This window comes from Camarhynchus parvulus, chromosome 2, assembly GCF_901933205.1.
Source record: "Camarhynchus parvulus chromosome 2, STF_HiC, whole genome shotgun sequence".
NCBI classification, from domain to species: domain Eukaryota; kingdom Metazoa; phylum Chordata; class Aves; order Passeriformes; family Thraupidae; genus Camarhynchus; species Camarhynchus parvulus.
In genome coordinates this window covers 20,289,118-20,302,768 of record NC_044572.1, presented here as the reverse complement: position 1 = coordinate 20,302,768, position 13,651 = coordinate 20,289,118, and the positions used below count along the sequence as shown (strand labels likewise).

The 13,651-nt window shown below is 36.2% G+C and overlaps 1 protein-coding gene across 3 annotated transcripts in view; it reads left to right on the top strand.

Annotated features, from left to right (window-relative positions):
• Nucleotides 1-503: 503 nt before the first annotated feature.
• SLC39A12 (solute carrier family 39 member 12) overlaps nucleotides 504-13,651 on the top strand; it is a 33,771-nt gene continuing 20,623 nt past the window's right edge. The window contains exons 1-5 of one of the 3 annotated variants that reach the window (XM_030971596.1): nucleotides 504-542; nucleotides 1,642-1,994; nucleotides 5,322-5,603; nucleotides 8,143-8,350; nucleotides 10,170-10,372. In XM_030971596.1, coding sequence (XP_030827456.1) covers nucleotides 1,725-1,994; nucleotides 5,322-5,603; nucleotides 8,143-8,350; nucleotides 10,170-10,372 — 963 coding nt within the window. In that variant the 5' untranslated portion in view covers nucleotides 504-542; nucleotides 1,642-1,724. Of the gene's footprint in view, nucleotides 543-1,641; nucleotides 1,995-5,321; nucleotides 5,604-8,142; nucleotides 8,351-10,169; nucleotides 10,373-13,651 lie in introns of those variants that run through there. The other 2 variants (XM_030971595.1, XM_030971594.1) reach the window with 2 other exon arrangements.

Genomic DNA, 13,651 nt, shown 5'->3' with positions numbered 1-13,651 from the left:
CAAAGAGAAAATATCATTTTTCTATGGATGTGCTTGAAAAGATTTCTATTTCTTTTGTGTTCTCATATTTTTTAAAAGTAGTAATATTTTATTGAAAAAACAAAATTAAAAATTAAGGTTTTTTGTAGCATTGATCAAATAATTTAGTAACACAGGGAACAGTTATGAGTGCTTGCATATATTATCCATCATAAAGAAATACATTCTTTAGTAGATTTTATACATCTTGTACTTCTAAAATAGACTGTTTACGTAAAAAGATAACTACTAGAAAATGTGAAATAAATTCAATAATGCAATGCTTAGAAATTGGAAGTACAAGAAGAACGTGTACTAATTCCTATCCACCTCCATTGTTACCTTAAGGGCAGCTCTCTCCATAGCAACTGAAAACTTTTCAAGGCAGAATAAACTAATCCTCTCCAGCTTCCAGAGCACCATCAAGGCATTTTAAAAACATTGGGCTTCCAGCAGCTAAATACTTCTGAGGATTCAGAAGGCCACAAAGCTAGATACTCAAGCATTCTTTTTCCCTTCAGAAGGTAAGAAAATAACATTTAGAAATAAATGCTTATAATATCCTCATAACAATGATACATATTCCTAACACTAAAATATATCTAAACACCAAAAGATTTCCTAATATCTAAAAACATACTAACTTTCTTTGGACTAAATGCTCGTTTTAATTCAGCAGTTCTTTTTCAATTTTAAATACTTTGTTAGCAAAGTTTCCTTTAAAATAAGATGTGTATCATATTGCAGTTCAAAGGAGATGAATGTGTATGTGGCTGTTAAACATGTACTTTACTGTCTGAATATGTATGTCACTGCCAGCATCTACCCATCAATAAAATCAAAACTTCTGAGGAAAACAGAAGTGAAACTATTTTATATTTCTTGTGCTTTGATATTGAGATAGATTACTGTGAAAGTGGAAGGAGTGGTTTATTAGGAAGGATTGTGAAGAAGAGAGATTTATAGTACAAAATGTCTTTTGCACCTAAAGTTAACAAGTTAAGCTTGTTTGTCTTGTTTATTCACTGAGTTCTTTGAATGAAATTATAACCTCAGCTTTGTAATTCCTCTGTCTGAGTAGCAATCGCTAATTTTTAAGTACATCCTGTTCCTTCTTTCTTTGTGAAGTATAGCTGGAGTTTAGTGATGTTGGTAAAGTGTTTTGACAATATAACCTGCTTTATATTATTGCTATGTAACATAATTACTGCACATTCATAATAGTATTAGACTAGCAATATTTATTTGCAGCTATTTTTGTTACTAAAAACCTGTTTTCATGATAAAATGAAAGCAAAAGCCATGGTATTTTTCTGTACTTACTGAAAAGAATTAGTAGAGAATGCAATAACATAACACTGAAATGAAAGCCATAGACTTTATTTTTAAGAAGAGGGAAGGGCACTTTGAGACAACCTCTTATTGGTAATTCTAAAGAAGTTTTGAGGCCATAGTTGTCTTAGTTTCCTGCTGTTCTATGCTGTAAAATCCTTACAGGCTCCCTGTTGTTCAAAAACAGCTTGTCACTGCAAATCAGCTTAGCCGACCAATTAATAAATCCTTTCGAACATATTGCATTCGCACTAATTAAAGGGTTGGGTTTTTTTCCTCTTTACTATTCAGATTCTTCAGGTTTCCAGTTTAAGCTGTGCAGCACAAACAACAATCCAACATTCAGTGCAGATCACACACTGCAGGAAGAGGAGATGTGTTTTCTGACCAAGCATCCAGCTCTTGGGGTGGTATGTTCTGCTTTCATATTCAGCGTGCTCATTGCTGAAGGACAGCCTGGGGAAGAGCATGGGCAGGATGGCAGCAATCCTCCCAGCAGAGGCTCTCTGGTGGAAGTTTTGCGCATTCTCTCAGCTGAAAACACTGAGCTCCACATGAACCACTCACGAGAACTGGTCAAAATGTTACTGGAGAGAGCTGAATGCCCACAGCGGATTTATGGCATGCAAGAGGATTGTAATCTGGTTAGTGCTTCAATTAATGAGGGATATCTTTACAGGATCATCAGTGAGTTCTAACATTTGTTTGAGTGATACTGTCCTGAATATGATACCTAAACATGTAAAAAAAATTGTTGCAGCAAAAAAATTTGTCCCTGCTTTTTTTCAATTTGAATTATTATAATTTTTGGTTTGAGCTCATGAAGAGATATTCCAAACATGACAGACTGTCCTTTTAAAGTTCCCAAGTGTTTGTGTTCCAGCAAAAGTTTTTCTGCTGATACCTGGTGTAACAATAAAAGCATGAGCTTGAATTTGGGGCACAGGATTTCCACCATGGAAAGACATAGGTAAACTCTGGGGACAAGTTCTGCCACTTTTTTTGTTGTCGTATTTCATAAAAATAAAATCCAGACAGGATTGTCTCAGATTTATGTGCTACTTCACTGAAATATTCAAGATTAAGGGGAGGGTTTTGTAAGCAGTTCAGGTCAAGGAAAACGAAAGGCAGAACAATGACTCTACAAATCCAAATTGAAACTGGAAGTAGTCCAGGGTACAGTTGCACAGAGGGATTGGTTGTCTACTTAAGAATATTTTCAGAACTCAGTCCTGATTCAATGAAGAAAGGACAGGGACAGGGTTACTGAGCAACTTGGCTAAAAGGGACAACAAAGGGCTTGGTCAGCCTTGGCTTTCATTACTCTGGCTCTGGCACTGTTCGGTGACCTACATACAGCAGTGTCACTTTATACCACACTTACGAAGATGGTCTGAAAGGTGAATGTTTTTACAGGGTGCTGTTTTCAGCAATCTACCAAGCCAATGAAGTGGGAATATTTTTATCCTGTGCAGTAGACAGCTGCTTACTTTATTGACCCTTTCTAAAAATGCTCCAATTTTTCATATGAACCCAAATGTGAAATTTCATACATAAATATTGTAGGTGCCTGTCATTACCTAAATGGATAATTTTTTATGAAGGAGATTATTCACACATGGGCAACGAATATGCATCAGATACATGCCCAGATTGAAAATTAACGTATTAAACATGGCTATATAGTCCTCCCAAACTACACAAAACAGGGGACTAAGTTTTTGGTTGCCCTTTTGTTTTTCTTCTCTAGTGGCATGGTTTTTTCTTGTATTTGTGATGTACTTCTGGAGAGCTTGCTAGTGTCCTTGGATGGACAAAATTGAAGGGAAAGTTAGCTGGGGCTTACTTGTCAGTACTGCTGCTCTGTTCAGGCTTCATCTTGGAAATTTTCTATAGGAAGACTTTGATGACTTTCACCATTTTCAGTATTCCTCAGTGTCACCTGAGTCAGAAACACTGCATGCATCCCACACGGTCAGTGTTTCTGTGCCAGCACCACAGGCATGTGGTTTTCTGTAGGAAATCCTTGAGAGAGACGTGGCATTTTCAGTCACAGGGTGCCCACTTGATACTGTGCTGAAATAGTCCATGATGATTTAACAAGATTTGGTAAAGATAGCAAAAACTGTGCAAGAAGCAATACCCTTCAAGTTCATCAAAATTTGAAACAGAATGCCCCACCTTATATTTTCTTCCTCATACTTGTTGGGAATTGCTAATTCATTTCAGATTCAAATTCCCTTCTAAATCCAGGACTGCTTTATACCACATGACTTTATTTTCAGATTCTTTTTTATTTTTGTTTTTATGATATCACTAATGGGCATTTAAAAACAGTGAAGTTTAATCCTTTCTTTAGACCCTCTTCTGGTTTGTTGTTATGTAGTGGCCCTAAGACTCTGTGGGTGGGGCCTGGCAGCTGTTGGATGGCATCTGACATTTCTTTATCTCCTAAGCAAACAGAAGTCATATATTTCTTGCATTGGTAAACAATTTTTTTTTTTTTTAACTTCTGCTCACTTAAACTCAGACTTCAGTGCCAAAGTTCTGGGCTTCTTTTTTGTTTAGCTTTCCTAAATCAAGGACAGATGGTTATTCCTGTATAAATATTAGTAGCAACAAAAAACACCCCAAACTAAAAAACAAATGAAAAAACCCAACCTAATGACTAACCACTTTATATTCTCTTAATATCGCTTCAAGAGTCACTCACCATGGGCTACCCATATACTATGGAGTAACTGCATCTTTTACAATGCATCTGCTTCCTTGTGATTGGCAATTTTCTTTTCAGTCATCTTCCCTGCAAGAGCAAACAATGGACTCACGGATTGCAATTTATCCTCAGTGGATTTTAAAATCTTACAGAAATCTTTGAAAATCTTCCACTTCATGCCATATGTTTATTGTATTACTACTGAGTGTTCATAAAGGCTGTTGACTGACTTGAGGTCTTTGGGACAGAAAAGGGAATAGACTCCTCCTAGTTGAAAAAGTAATTCTCAGAGACTGCATTAGGAAAAGTTAAAGGCCTTAATAAGCAATGAAGGCAGGAGAGGACACAGTGAACCATACTTTAATCTAGCTTATTTATGTATATAAATAGTTAATTTGGCTATTAATGCTTACAATTTTACACTTATTAAGAATCTGTGCTCAGATGTAAAGCCTGCACAGGGTGAATATGTAATTTCAGTCCCTCTTGAAATGCATTTGAAGGTCTAAATGGGGTTGAGACCTTGTGCTGTCTCTCTGCATTGGATCTTATTGTTGCAGTTAACAGAATTCATTGAGAAACATAAAAATAGCTGTGTGATTACAGGCTCAATTATGTCTCTCAGCAGTGCATTGAATATGGTATAACTTTTGTTTACATAGCCTCAATTAACTACAGTTCAGCAACTGTTTTTATCTTATCATGTAAACACATATAGAATGCACAGATGAAAATAAGAATAGGCCTAGCCCTTATCTAATATATTTGTAACTAAATGTATAATCTGCTGAAGCCAGTGGAAGCTTTTTGCTCTCTACAATGATTGATCAGAATTATTCCTAATTGTAGGGAGTCTCAAACCACTAAATCATAGAATTACAGGATAGAATCATAGAATGGCTTGACTTTGAAGGGACCTTAAAGATCCTGTAGTTCCGTACCCCCTACCATGAGCAGGGGCACCTCCCAATAAACCAGGTTGCTCAAAGTGCCATCTCTAGGACATTTCATTTTCCTTAAAAATTAAAGGGGCTCTGGAAAAAAAACCCCATGGTGTGATCTTGCAGCCATAGAACTCTGAAGAATTACCTACACCCTCCTCCTGCCATTCTGTTAGCCTGCATTTGCGAAGTTTTGGGTTCAATCCCTTAAATATAGAGCTTGTATTCTCCCGTTGTCCTTCCTATCTGTATTTGCAGATGTCACTTGCAGGGTGTCACTTGAGTTGAATTTCCATTTATTTTTTTCTTCGCAGTGCCTTGAACCAGATGCTTTGTTACTGATAGCTGGAGGAGATTTAGAAGATCATCTCAGTGAAGAAGTATTTGAGAGAATTTCTCTTATTCTTCTCTACTACATTCTTCATCGTAGAGATGCGTGTTCTTCAGAATTCAGTTTGAATGATAAAGATTATAAATTTTACCTACAGAGTATGCTTAGTTTAAGACATGATGAAGACTGTTATTATTTTTCACGGAATGAAACTGAAGATATTTTAGCTGCAGTAAGGCAACATTTTAAAACTTCTGAAAACCAGGTAAAGAAAACATATGTAAAAATAACTTCATCTTTATTACAGGGATAATACCTTTATGCTAGTACAGAAACTATGCCAGTACCACAGTCCTCCAGAAAACTGGTAGGTGGAAGTGTACAAGCACTGGCTGAACACTGGGATTGTGTTGTATGTGCTGCTTAATGCTTTTCTTTGAGTTGTTTCTAGCATGTGCCACTTCCACAGGGTCTGCTGTGAAGTGATTGGTGAAATATTGCACTTTAGGGACCATTCCTAATGGGTAATTTAGATGCAGTTGCTCTGCTTAGGGCAGATGGAAAACAGCACAGCTGTGAAGATGCAATATCTTGCACTTGGCTCCAAGTACAGAAAATACTCATTTCTGATATTTGTTAGCATAGATACACTACCAGTGATCTCTGAGATCTCTTTGAGATAGATCTATCTATAAGGATCTATTTGACATCCTTATCTCAAATAGTATCTATAAAATAATAGAATAATATTATAGAGTTCAAAGTTGAAGTATTTCATGGTATAAAGTAGAACAGATCCATTACTGCCTGGTATAGGAGAGTATAGGAGAAATAATGAATTCTTTTGCTGTGATGAAATCCCTGCCAGGTTCTACACTTCCACGTCTATCCAAAGCTTGACAGAATGAGAATCAAAAGATATGATGGCTTCCTTCAGTAGAAACACATTTGTGACTAATTATCTACCAGCATGGATATGCATTGTAGAAAGATTGTTAAAGATAAGCTTAAATTTAAAGTTTAAAAAAAAAAGCATTATGAGGATTTTCAGCTAAGATCATAATTTCTAAGTCAGGGAACATGCTGTAAGTTTTCTCTCTGCTGTTTAGAATTCCTTATTTCAAATAGGATCTATAAAATAATAGAATAATATTCTGGAGTTCAAAGTCTAAGAAGAAACTTTTCCTTGTAATGGGCAATAAAACAGGTTTTAACCAGATTAGATAACTCCTAAAGTACAGGTTGACCTCCTGTTTGTAGCTCCTTAGCTCTGTTCAATGTATTGAGTTAAATTTGGTTTATACAAAGCTCAAATTTTTCATTTCATTAGATTTTAATTTACAGGATGCTGTAGCAGGGTTTTCTGCATGAACAGAGGATGGGTAGGAGACCTGGCTGTGTCCAGAATGTTGAGGGCCTCCAGTTCCTCTCTCTATCTTCTTTGTGTGGTCATTTCCCACCATAAATTATTCATTGACCAGTACTTTTGGTTCTGAGTCTTGGTGAACGTGCCGATTTCCAAGGACTCCAATGGTAGCTGAGCAACTGTGAAGAGGCTTTGGTGGGTATTTGAAATGTCAAGATAGAGTAACAGCCCATAAAATGCTTTACTGAGGGTTCTGTTTGTTTATGCTGGCAGTACAATCAGTTGTCAAGCCTGTCCAGTAACTGAGACTTCATTCACTGACTTGAGGGTAAAGAGGTTTCTTTTATAAGAGGTACACAAAACATAATAGCATAATACTTGGAATCACAACACTTGAGTTGTAGAAAAGGGCCAATGGTGCAGGGTAGTCATAGAAGAAAAGCATTTCTAGTGGCTCTTTGTATGTTTTGGTTTCACAGAAAATATTCTCTTCTTTAGTCACAGCGCCTAATGTCTTGTTTGAAATGAGAGATTAAGTTTTGGGTTGTGAAAATTTTAATGTATAGTGAATGAGCAGGAAAAGAAATGGCAGCCCGCTCTCTGAAGTGTTTATGGTCTACATAAGGAGAGATGAGTATGTACGAAATAAATGACTACTGTACTGGCTCATCTAGCTGACTTTTAAATTTTGCTAATATTAGTTTGAAAAAAATTAAATTAATTATTTTTTTATCTTTGTTGTTGTTTCATTCAAACCCAATTATTTGCAGTGAAAACAAACAAGAAAGGAAAAAAGGGAAGAAAATATGAAAAGGGGGATAAATTTCCAGGCAACTGAGAGAGTTTGCAGACCTCCACACACATGGTTCTATACCACTGACTACTGTTTTTATTTGGTCACCCAGCAGGAAAGTCACCCTTTATCAGCAAAATTATATATTTCCACATTGTCCCCAGATAACTAATCGATAAAAAACTATTGATTCCATTGAATAGGTCAGGAACTAAAAACATTTAAAGAATTCTTTCTGAAGTTTGAGATGAAGAGTTACAGTCTGTATTATTTGAGCCAATTTCTTGTGCCTTAACAAAAATTCATCCCCTTTCTTCCACTTTCTAGAAGTAGATGTAGATGTAATTGAGGAGGACACTTGGAACAATAGAAACAGCAGGAAAATAACACTAAGCAAAAATAACTGGAATGAGGAACTGTACTTTTTCCCCATTAGACACAGAGTAAATGTTCAAGATTTTTAATTCTATGCCCGTTCTCCTGAAAATGTCCTTTGATTAGCTGTCCTGCTGGCAATCACAGCTTAGCATTTTTTCTACTCTGGCTGTCTATGAAATTGTTCTCCACAGTTTCTCTTCCTGTCACTTTGATTATTTAAATGGAGGTTAGCAGGGCTGTATTCATGCTGTTTTCTCCTGATTTCAGTGTGTTGATGTGAGCACTCTGGAGAAAAATGCTGATATAACGGACAGAGATGGCGCTGATGAAAACACTCTTCCACGCCTGGCTGCTTTAATCCTTACTCTGGCTCTCCAAGGAGTCTGTATGGGGAAAGCAAGTTTGCCTTCCCCAGAATTCTTTATAAAATATATTTTCAGTTCTCTAAATAGTACCACTGAGCTCCAAGTGACAGGTAAGCTGGAATATGCAAAGTTAATTTTCTTCAGGAAAATTTATTGCTGGACTTATCAGAAATGCTACTTAACCATAAATAAATAGAAGTATAGGAGTGCTCTAACTGGTCCAAAATTAACAAAACAAAACCCCCCAAACTAAACAAAACAAATGCCAAGCTCTCAGCAGCAGCAGCAGCTATTAATTTCTGTAAAAGGTTGAGCCTGCTTGGCAGTTTAAGAAGCTACACCATCAATTCAGAGGCCTTGTATGGATTTAAAAGGTTGTTGTAGGACATCAACTTTTCCTTTTTTTGTGGCAACTGCTAACAGCAACAGTTTACAAGCTTTTCAGAGCACTTTTTAAAAGTTACATTAAGTATGGGTTAAAACAGATTAAAAAATTGAATTGAGCATAGGTAAAGACATTTTTAACATTCATAGGTTACACTGAGGTACATTGAATCAGAAATAAATACTAAAAAAATAATAATCCTTAGCCCCAAACTAAGATTGTATTATAGATTGTATTTACAAACACTGGTTTGGCAGCAAAGCTCTTCCTTTGAAATTGCCCAGCCAGATCTTGTAAAATAATTCTCACAAGAATGGATGGAGCCATCTCAGCACAGTGCTACTAAATAGCTATATATGGTGAAATCTGGGCCCCAGTGAAGATAACAGCAGGACTGCATGCTTGGTGGAGTTAGGATGTCATTCAGAAAATAAAAAAATATTCTTAACCAGTTTGTTACAGAGTAAGTCTATTTTATGTCTAAGCTCAATTATACTGTCCCTTTAAATTTATTTAAATTCTTAATAGTAACTTCAGGAAAGAGTAAAAATGTGAAAGCATAGAAAAAGAAAATTAGATTTTACTGCATTTAGGAAACAAATATACCTGCAAATACAGCTCCATTCAGATCTGTTTGTTTAAGTAGCCAAAAGAAAGTAGTGAAACATCTTATCAGAAACTTTTATGTGAGATTTACCATTAAGACTATACTTGCATTTGCATTTTCTGAGCAACAAGATTAAAATAATAAAGGATTATCGTGTGGAAACATTCCCATTAATCTAAATTTCTTTAAAATTAATTTGTGGACCACTTTTTAATAGACAAATTAAGGTTTACAGGAATTATCACTATGGCTTCATTTGAAAGCACAGGGGTGAAGGAAGGTGATAAGGAAGATAGGATAGAGCCTGCACCTCAAATAACCGGGCATTCCATCAGCAGAAGCACCCATTGCACCCCGGCTGTGTCATGAGGTACATGTGTGCATGATCTCACATTTGGATTAGGGATCCTGGCTCTCTCCTTCCTGTTTCAGTACTGTGAGCAGGCATCTTCCCAGTTAATCAAAGGAGAGAAAAAATTCACTGTCCTGTGCTGCACTTCTGAAGGACAGCACAGCATCCTGAAGATTGATTTCAGGACACCCTGTGGAGGATGTGTATCCTGATCCAAATACCTGGCTGTGGCAACTTAGTGTGGAGTTCCATTTACACAGGAAAATTTTAAGAACAGTGAAGTTATTTAACAATTACTAGATAACTTTGTCAGAGATGCTGATTAAATGAAAGATGAATTGCCTGCCAGTCATATCTGAGTGCGACATGTAAAGAGGGAAAGGCTGAGGATTTGGGTGTCTGGAACTTCCAGAGTTGTTAAGCAGAAATTGCCTCCAGTACCAAACTGAGAAAAGAGTATTAAAATGAGGAATTGAATCAATGTTGTAACAAACAAAAAAGAAAAAAATATTATCTTTAAAATATTTTTTCTTTTAAGTGTGCATTTTCCTATGGTAACATATCTGTTCTCTAATTAATTACTAGACCTAGAACAACTACTCAATGTGCTTAGAGTCAAAAAAACCTGCACTGTAAATGGACAATTTCACAGTCACAAAAGAAGACGTTACAGTTTGGCAATCAGAGATATTGGAAGAAGAAATACTCCAGTCAAAGGAAACCATACAAAAGGAGATTATCTGAAAAGCTATTTTGAAGATCGTGAAAGGAACACAGATTGGGACCAGGTTCATTTATTTTTGTGTTATTATGATGTTGGTGACAGAATTTCACTGACAGAAGTTTAAATCGATTTGCAAATCATGCAATATGTCTGAGATAAAATGTATTAGTTTCAAAAAGGCATGTAGATAAGGATGAAAATATATATATTTATATAGCTATATTTGTTTAAATATTAATTGGGAAAAAAACTTTGTGGATGTTGAATGTGCAATTAAAGTCACTGGGACGGGCTAGCAATGGTTAGTGTTACCTGGAATCAGGTGTTTCTTCAAGACTCAGAGGAGTGGGTTAACATGGCTTTGATGTTTTCTTACAGTTATTAGAGATTTCTTGTGGTTTTATATCACAGAGTTTCTAGGATGCCTTAAGTGACCTGGTAGAAAGAGGGACTGTTTTACACTAAGGAAAACAAATTCAATTAAAGTTTCTCTGTAAGTTGCTTTTAAAAGGCTTCTGTAAATTGAAGACTGGACATTTCCAAACTCTTTTCATAGCCATTTATGGAATCCAGAGATCTTCTTAAGAAAGTATAAAGGCTGTTAAACAGAGTACCTTTTGTTGTTAAACAAAGTATCTTCTCTGAGAACTTTGAAGGACACAGGCTTAGTGCAGGTGATTTTATCCTTATCCTAAAAATTTGAAAATAAATAAATTTTGTTTATAGCAGTGATCAAGATGGTAGCTGACTTCCATCCTTTAGACTGGGTATCATTCCATAGACCAAAAAGGAGACTTCAAAGCATATAATTGGTATATATTTTGATGTATACATTTGAAATATATTCTTCAAAGAACACTTTTCTATTATTTTCAACCCTTTACCATTTATATTAACTCAGTGGCAATGTTTCTTCTCGATTTAGGAGAACTGAGTGATGTGCAATTGACTTTTTCTGTGTGGTCATTTTATGATGGGGAGCTGAGACAAATTTCATCTGGTTAAATGCTATTCTGATAGATATTTATCTCTGTAATTATATTGCATTTGAAATGCATACTCTATCAATGCCTTTATTTCTTTGCAGCTGACCACAAAAAAGGATCATGCTGATTAGCATGATTAGGCTTTTAATGGGGTCTCAAAATAATCTTAAACTAAGGTCATTTTAAATGTGTTTCATATGAATTTTAAATTATGAAGGACAGAAATCAGTAGTGATTCTATCTGTAAAAGAAGTAAAATTCTCCAGCAACTGAAGTATTTTTAAAGCTCAGTTTTTTGAGTTCTTGAACTTCTAAGACTGACTGTAACTCAAAGGATAAGTGTGCAGGGGCATTATCTGAGTCTTAGGAGTCAACTGAGAGCCAAATATTCTGTATATGTTAAAAAATCACAAAGAAACATCTGGACAGAAGATAATTGCTCTTCTGTATTAATTCCTAGTTTCTAAGGGTTTTTTTCCATTTATGTTCTTTTCCTTTACATATTCCATTAGAACACTTCATGTTTCACTGCAGTGTTGCTAATTTTGTCTCCTGATAGGTTTTCTGCACCTATGATAGCCATTGTGCATTAGTAGCCAATTCTGCTACATACAGGACATTGACTTGTCTAAGGCTTGTGTTTGCTCACTGCTTTAAGATCTGTAATTTAATTTTTATATAGGAATAATTATTTGAAACATTACCACAAAAAGAGTCACTGCTTTCTTTTGAAGTCATTATTGTCCCTACAATTACAAATGTCTATAAAAAAGTAAATAGTAAGTAATCTAATATGATAAATAATCTTACATTCCATTAAACTATGTCACATCTATGTATTTATTTATTCTTCCTCATTAATCAAACATGGATTTTGGAAACCCAAATCATCCATCCATCCATCCATCCATCCATCCATCCATCCAGTTTTTCGCATGAAAATATGCAAAATCAATGTGCTTATTTCTTTGTTATCATCCTTCAGGATGATACACACATAGTTGCTTTTCTAATGGAGACATTTCTCTGCCTCCTTATGTAAAAAAGCTTTAAAGGCTGGGGCTTGCAACTAGAAAAGATGCAGGTCCTCATGCCCCACATCTTACAAGAACATTTTACTCAATAAACCTTAACTCTATTTTTATGTAAGGATGGACAATTTCTTTTTACAGTTGATATTTTGCTTTTCATTGAAAATTCGTGGTAATAAATTCACGTTAAAATTTAGGTTCATCTTGGACCTCATCTTGTCTGTTGCACTTTTCAAAAAAGAACCAATTTCAAAGTCAGATCAGATTTCACAAATCCATGTACAGTTGAATTCTGAATGTCTCCAAAAACAGAGTTTATACAGTCTTTGAGAAACCTGTACCAGTGCTTTATTGCTTTCCTCTTGATGGCCTTATTTATTATAGCATATTGGAGTTTTTTATTGCTGCAACTAATACCTTTCACCTCTTGTTCTTTTGCTGTATGCCTCTGAAAAGATTCTGGTTATCTCTTCCCTCTAAACCACCTTAGACAGTTGAAGACTTAAGATAGCCACCAACCCTTCTGTTCCCAAACTGAGCAAACCCAGGTCTCAGCCTCTCCTGGAACATCATAGTCCAGATGTGAACTCCCATGTCCTGAGTTATGGGCAATATTCTTTCTCCAGTACCTGCTGGCTCTGCTCTTTCTAATGCAGCCAGTGTGCAGTTACTGGTCACTGCCACAAGGGCACACTGGTGGCTCATGTTCAAGTTTCCTGTCAGGAGCCACCCCAAGGGCTTTTTCTGGAAACCTGCCTTCCTTCTGGCCAGTTTTCCCTAGCCTCCATTGATGCATGCAGCTATTCTGTGTGAAGTAAAATAAGTTTGTCTTGGCTGATCTTCACTAAGGGCTGGTCAGCCCATTTTTTGTCTTGTCAAGGTCCCTCTAAATAGCAGCCACACCCATCAGCATTCTGACTAGTGGTCCCAGTTGAGTTTCACCTGTGAATGCCATCTGGTACACTCTGTTCCATCACTCAAGTTGATGGTGAAGGTATTAAATAATATAATCCCTGCTCTGACTGGTCAGCAGTGCTACTCATAACCAGCCAAAATCCTAGTCTTCCAACTTGAAACGAGATGTCAGTGCTCCCTAGTTCTAGAGGCAGTATCACTGCCTAGAACAGGCAAAATTAAGGCCTCTGCCAATATGGTAGCTCCTGAATTGTCTTCATGCTCTCCCTTGGCCTGAAGGCAGAACACACTCAGTCCAGGCGACAAGATCACCCGTTGTCCTGAAGACTTGAATGTGGTTTTCAGAAAAAACATATCAGTGCTCAATTAATTCATTTTCTTAGTGAACCATAAGGCATATTTTACTTCACT